The sequence below is a fragment of the Lathyrus oleraceus genome, chromosome 7 (assembly GCF_024323335.1).
Source record: "Lathyrus oleraceus cultivar Zhongwan6 chromosome 7, CAAS_Psat_ZW6_1.0, whole genome shotgun sequence".
NCBI lineage: Eukaryota > Viridiplantae > Streptophyta > Magnoliopsida > Fabales > Fabaceae > Lathyrus > Lathyrus oleraceus.
Window position 1 is genome coordinate 302,903,116 of NC_066585.1, and position 6,669 is coordinate 302,909,784.

The 6,669-nt window shown below is 37.4% G+C and overlaps 1 protein-coding gene across 1 annotated transcript; it reads right to left on the reverse strand.

The window, feature by feature from the left end:
- Positions 1-1,888: 1,888 nt before the first annotated feature.
- Positions 1,889-3,743, reverse strand: LOC127103548 (uncharacterized). Its single transcript, XM_051040799.1, has 3 exons — positions 2,915-3,743; positions 2,279-2,796; positions 1,889-2,026 (listed from the first exon to the last, which is right to left on the reverse strand). The coding sequence occupies exons 1-3, from the start codon at positions 3,741-3,743 to the stop codon at positions 1,889-1,891; spliced, it is 1,485 nt and encodes a 494-aa protein (XP_050896756.1).
- Between the last annotated feature and the right edge of the window lie 2,926 nt (positions 3,744-6,669).

Consider the following 6,669-nt stretch of genomic DNA (forward strand, 5'->3'; position numbering starts at 1 on the left):
TCTATTTACTACTTCAGTTTGTCCATCTGTTTGGGGATGACAAGTAGTGGAAAATAATAACTTTGTACCCACCTTTCCCCACAAAGTCCTCCAAAAATGGCTTAAGAACTTGGAGTCACGATCAGAGACAATGCTCCTTGGTAAGCCATGTAGGCGCACCACTTCCTTAAAGAACAAATCATCAATATGACACGCATCATCCACCTTTTTACATGGAATAAAATGTGTCATTTTTGAAAACCTGTCCACAGCTACAAAAATAGAATCTTTGCCATTCTTTGTTCTAGGCAGCCCCAAAACAAAGTTCATGGAAATGTCAATCCAAGGAAATTCAGGTACAGGCAAAGGAGTATACAAACCATGAGGCATAACTTTTGATTTAGCCTTTTTACACACAATGCATCCTTCACAAAGCTTTTGGACATCAATTTTCATGTGAGGCCAATAAAAATGTTCTTTTAAGAATTCTAGAGTTTTAGAAACCCCAAAATGACCCATTAGTCCTCCCTCATACGCCTCTTTTACAAGTAATTCTCTAATGGAACCTTTAGGCACACATAGTTTTTTTCTTTAAATAAATAGCCATTGTGCCTAAAGTACCCATTGAAGGCAGTATGCTCACAAGCTAAAAAATTTGAAGAAAATTCAAATGCTCAATACCAAAAACTTTTGTTTCAAGAGTAGAAAGCAAGACATGTCTTCTTGAGAGTGCATCTTCCACAACATTAGATTTACCTTTCTTATGCTTGATTACATAAGGAAATTGTTCAAGAAACTCAACCCACTTGGCATGCCTCTTATTCAACTTACCTTGTCCCTTCAAATGTTTCAAGGATTCGTTATCACTATGAATGACAAACTCTTTGGGCAACAAGTAATGTTGCCAAGTTTGTAGAGCTCTCACCAAGGAATACAATTCCTTATCATATGTAGAATAATTAAGGGCAACCCCTTTTAGCTTTTCACTAAAATAAGCAAGTGGATGACCTTCCTGCAACAAAACAGCTCCAATTCCCACATTAGATGCATCACATTCAATTTCAAAAGATTTAGAAAAATTAGGCAATGCAAGAATTGGTGCTTGGGTGAGCTTTTCCTTTAGGGCAACAAAGGCTTGCTCTTGTTTTTCACCCCATTTAAAACCAACATCCTTTTTAACAATTTCATTGAGGGGTGCTGCCAAGGTACTAAAGTCCTTCACAAACCTCCTATAAAAACTAGCCAACCCATGAAAGCTTCTTACCTCACTTACATTTTTGGGAGGAGGCCACTCTCGAATGGCTTTCACCTTTTCCTCATCAACATGGACTCCTTTAGAGCTCACAATGAAACCTAAGAAAATCACATGATCGGTGCAAAAGACACATTTTTCTAGGTTGGCATGCAAGTTTTCATATCTTAGCACTTGCAAAACAGCCCTTAAATGAATGCAATGATCATCTAAGTTCTTGCTATAAATCAAAATATCATCAAAATACACAACAACAAACTTACCCAAGAACCCCCTTAACACATGGTTCATTAGTCTCATGAAAGTACTAGGTGCATTAGTTAATCCAAAAGGCATAGCCATCCACTCATACAAACCAAATTTTGTTTTAAAAGCAGTTTTCCATTCATCCCCTTCCCTTATTCTAATTTGGTGATATCCACTTTTCAAATCAATTTTAGAAAATAAGCATGCACTAAATAATTCATCAAGCAAATCATCTAGTCTAGGAATAGGATGCATATATTTAATAGTAATATTGTTAATGGCCCTGCAATCAGTGCACATCCTCCAACTACCATCCTTTTTAGGGACTAGAATAATAGGGACAGCACAAGGACTTAAACTTTCTCTTACCCATCCTTTACTTATCAATTCAGTAACTTGCCTTTGTATCTCTTAAGTTTGTTGTGGATTGCTTCTATATGCTGGCCTATTAGGCAAAGATGCTCCTGGATTGAGATCAATATGATGTTCAATTCCTCTTATAGGTGGTAAACCACCTGGCACCTCTTTCGGAAACAATTCTTTAAATTCCTGCAAAAGAGACTCAACATAATTTGGCAATTTTTTTTCATTAGAAATAGTGGTTAGTAAAGGCACCTCCTTGCAAAAGAGCAAGTACAAAGGCTGGTGTGACACAATTGCTTTTTTCACATCTCTTTTTTTTGCAATTAAACTTTGTTTCTTTTCTCTTTTATCATTCTTTTTCTTTTCATTCTTTTCTTTTTCTTTTTCTTTTCTTTCTTGATCATATTTTTCTCTCATTTTTCTTTGATCTTCTCTCGCCTCACTAGGATTTAACGGTACAAGATTGATCTTTTGATCATGATACATAAAAGAGTACTTATTGTAGTACCCATCATGATTGGCTTTTCTATCAAATTGCCAAGGCCTACCTAATAACAAATGACTAGCTTCCATTGGTACTACATCACACAACACTACATCCTCATATTTTCCAATTTTAAAACAAACCTCAACTTTTTTATTAACAAGCATTTCTACACTTTCATTAAGCCATTGGAGTTTGTAAGGCTTAGGGTGAGGTTTTGTTTCCAATTTTAGTTTAGAAACCAGACGCGTGCTTGCAACATTTGTACAACTTCCTCCATCAATTATTAAAGAACAAACCTTTCCTTGCACAAAGCATCTTGTATGAAAAAGGTTTTCTCTTTGACTTGTATCCTCCTCCTTTATTTGGCTTCCCAACATTCTTCTCACCATGAGTAAATCTCCACTAGGTATTTCTTCTTCAAACTCCTCATCATAATCACCATCCTCCTCTTCAACAATTTCTTCATTTTCTTCCATAAGCATAGTTCTCTTTGTTGGACATTGAGATGCAATATGTCATTGGCCACTTGAAACACTTAACACTTTTGTTAGTTGAAACACTTGAAGAAGAAGATGTAATAGTTTTACCTTTGTTTTCAACCGTGGCTTCCTTAGATGATGAAGCACCCTCTTTCTTTGTTTTGTCCTTCCAACTTTGAGAATTGAAAGTGGTGGAATTTCTCCTTGCTTGGCTCTTTCTTTTGAGTTGTTGTTCGACTTTGATAGCTTGGTGTACCAATTCATCCATTTCAACATAGTGATGAAGTTCCACTATGTCACTAATGTCATGATTTAGACCATGGAGAAACCTAGCCATAGTTGCTTCATCGTCCTCCTCTACATTATCTCTAGTTTTGAGAACTTCCATCTCCTTGAAATATTCTTCAACATTTTTAGAACCTTGAGTGAGTCTTTGCAATTTGTTGTGCAATTCCCTATGATAATAGGAAGGAACAAACCTTCTCCTCATGATTCTTTTCATCTCTTCCCAAGTATCAATTGGTCGTTCTGCATACCTCCTTCTATCTTTGGTCAATTGATCCCACCAAACTAAGGCATACTCCTTGAACTCAATAGAAGCAACCTGCACTTTTTCAAGATTAGAATAATTGTGACAATTAAAAATTTGTTCAAGTTTAGTCTCCCATTCTAGATATGCCTCCGGGTCACTCTTCCCAACAAAAGTTGGAACTTTAATTTTTATGCCCCTCAAATTATCTCCCCCTTGTCTCCTTCTACGTCTTCTTTCCTCCTCATCACCACTACCATCATTAGAATTTTGGGGTCTCCTTTCCAACTCATCAATTCTTTGTTGAAGTTGTTCACCTTGTTCTCTTAACAATCTTTCAAAATTGTCACGCATGGCTGCGATCTGAACAGTTAAAGTTGTTGTTCTAGGTGAAGGTGGACTAGACATAATTGTGAAATATTTGTGAAATTAGGAACAAGTGTTTAAAAATGGACCTCACCACTCTACTCACGTGTTTACACTCAATCACTCGTGTTTCACTAAAAAAAAATTTTTGTTTTTTTTTTAATAATAAAAACACTCTGCCTTTTACCACTCAATTTGCTCTTTTAGTTCTTTAGAGAAACCAAAATGAATCAACACAAAGAAATCAATTTCAAATGATAATCAACACACAAAAAACTTAAAAAAACAATCTTTAACAATCACAATAGAATTTTAAGAGTGTGGCAAGCAAAAAAATAGAAATGTTTTTTTTTAATCACAATCTTTAACAATCAGATCCTCTTTTTTTTTCTTTTTTTTCTTATACCCCTTTTTTTTCGAATTTTTTTTATAATGATAAATGGATAATAATGAAGAACAAGAATATAGACAATTTACCACATTTCGGTCCTTTTTTTTTGGAATATGCTCTGATTACCACTTGATATGCACTAACTTTTGAGACTTATGCATTTCCTTCAAAATTCCTGAAACAACTTTGTTAACTTTTGGAATATTAATTCTTTTGTGACTCAGAGGAAGTAATCTGCCTTATAATTGAAAGAATGACAGAATTTGATACATGCATATAAAATAAACGAGACTGATATGAAATAAAGGAGAAATAAGAAATGGAATTAAGTAGAAGGGGCACCACACTCTTTCTAATCCAAGAGAGAATGATAAGCCTATGGATGAGGATCACCACAAGAAAAGGATTTCTTGATAAGATCAATTTTGGTCCAATCCAGAACCTAAGAGCAAATACTCTCACTTACACAATGTGTAAACTTGCCAAAATTCATTCATCCAAAAAGAAGATACATGCCTCCTTTATATAGGAATGGCTTAAGATGATGAAATAAGTAAAAATTAACTCCTAAGAAAACAAAAGGGTTCCAGCCACTAATTATCATGATAGTGGGTTGAGTTATTACAAAGAAAGTGAAAATTAAAGAAGAGATAGTGGGGTTCTTGAAAGGGCAGAATAATGTCAATTCTTTATTTACCACTTCTCTTGCAATTTTCGTCCATTATAGTGTGGTTATTGGTATTTCTTTTATTTTTATTTATTTATGCATTATTGGGCCTTTTATCACATGCTTGGATGATAAGAATAAACTTGGGCTCTTTTTCTTTAATCTGCCCCATGCATTCTATTGACTTGATCATGAAGTGAACTAAAGCATCATTGACTCTTCTTGCATGTGTCTTTGTCATAGGACCTCCTAAGCTTTGCATTGTATCATTTATGTCTTGGATTACGTCCTCATCAGTATGGGACATGAATCATTTTATGAAATACATGAATATTCATTATTTTCCGCTGCGAATGCATATTCTTGAATATTCATGATAATGGAAATGTGTTATTTTAAAATGACCAGGTGTATTGTATATTGATGATGAATGATGTTGGTTTTTGAAAGCTTTTAGTTTTTTGAAAACGTCGATGTGACGCCCTTTTGTTTATATGCGTGCTTATTTACTCTGATTATATGTTAAGTATTTTGGGGTAGAAAAGGGTGTCGCATTACGCGAAAAACCGGCGGGAAAACAAGAACAACAGAGCCGCCACCGTGCGTTATTTATCCCAAAAGAGGGAAAGGACACGCTCAGAGTAAACCTGGGAAAAGACATGGTCTCGCGACCAAAGAGAATGGGTTCGGGAGTCGGTTATGCGAAGGGAAGGTATTAGCACCCCTACGCATCCGTCGTACTCGACGGGATCCACGCACAATAGGAAGGAAAATGGTTGCTAAAACACTGCTCACACACACACACACACACTGGCTGAAAGAGACACAAGAAACTGACTGAAACTGACTCGGCAGGACATCGTATCCTGGGCCTACTTAGTCTATCAGGCATAGACATCAGAGTCGAAGTAGTTCGGACTGGGGAAACGACACATGCTCGCTAGGATATCGCATCCTATGCATACGTATCTTCTCGGACGAGAGAAGAATCAGAGCATTCGTAGCTCGTCTAACACGCACACAAACAAACACAGGCAAAGGCAAACGTGGAGCCCGAATGCCAATCACTGGACTTACATCAGCATCCGAACCAAAACGCACTCAAGAAGGCAAACATGGAGCCTGAATGCCAATCACTGGACTTACATCAGCATCCGAACCAAAACACACACTGGAACCCGAATGCCACTCGATGGACTTACATCAGCTTCCAAGCACACAACAACACAACAAGTTAATAGGGAGTCAGGGACTCGAGCCTATAACTGTCAAGCACACACACAAACAAACAGACAACAAATTGCTAAGGAGTCAGGCACTCGAGCCTAGCAATTGTCAAACAACACACACAAAAAGAAAAAAGGCGCCCGGAGAGATCAGCTCAATCTCCTGCCTACGTACCTCATCTGGTATGAGGATCAGGGCGACGTAGTTCCCCTACGGAGGGATAAAGGACTAGCCTAACCAGATAACAGAGGGAGACACAACTAGGGAGACTACGACTCGAGCCTAGATGTTATCATGCAAAATCATCCCTAAGTTAAGGTTTCTAGCTAACTGGCACAGGGAGCCAGCCTATCCTAATCATGACTTGCACAGGAAGCAAGCCACACACACACTTAACTTGCACAGGAAGCAAGCCAAGCAAAACCTAACTTGCACAGGAAGCAAGTCTAAACTAACCCTAACTTGCACAGGAAGCAAGTCAAACAAACATACAAGCACAGATAGCACACACTATACACGAGCAAGTGGCTCAAACAAGGGTTAGGTCTTAGTCGAGGGGTCATATCAACCTCAACAAACAAACCTCTGGAACTGGGTGAATGTGCTCTTAACCTTGCCATTGAGGGGCTAAGGTGAAGCAGATGAAAGGTGAGTGAAGATAAGACTTCACAGCTCTTATCCCT

What these genes read in the sequence shown, in the direction of transcription:
- LOC127103548 (XM_051040799.1), bottom strand. Translation starts at nt 3,743, where the DNA reads ATGTCTAGTCCACCTTCACCTAGAACAACAACTTTAACTGTTCAGATC. An exon ending in AGCCACGGTTGAAAACAAAG is followed by an intron (nt 2,797 to 2,914) that starts GTAAAACTATTA and finishes TGCTTATGGAAG; the next exon opens with AAAATGAAGAAATTGTTGAA. An exon ending in TACCGTTAAATCCTAGTGAG is followed by an intron (nt 2,027 to 2,278) that starts GCGAGAGAAGAT and finishes TCTCTTTTGCAG; the next exon opens with GAATTTAAAGAATTGTTTCC.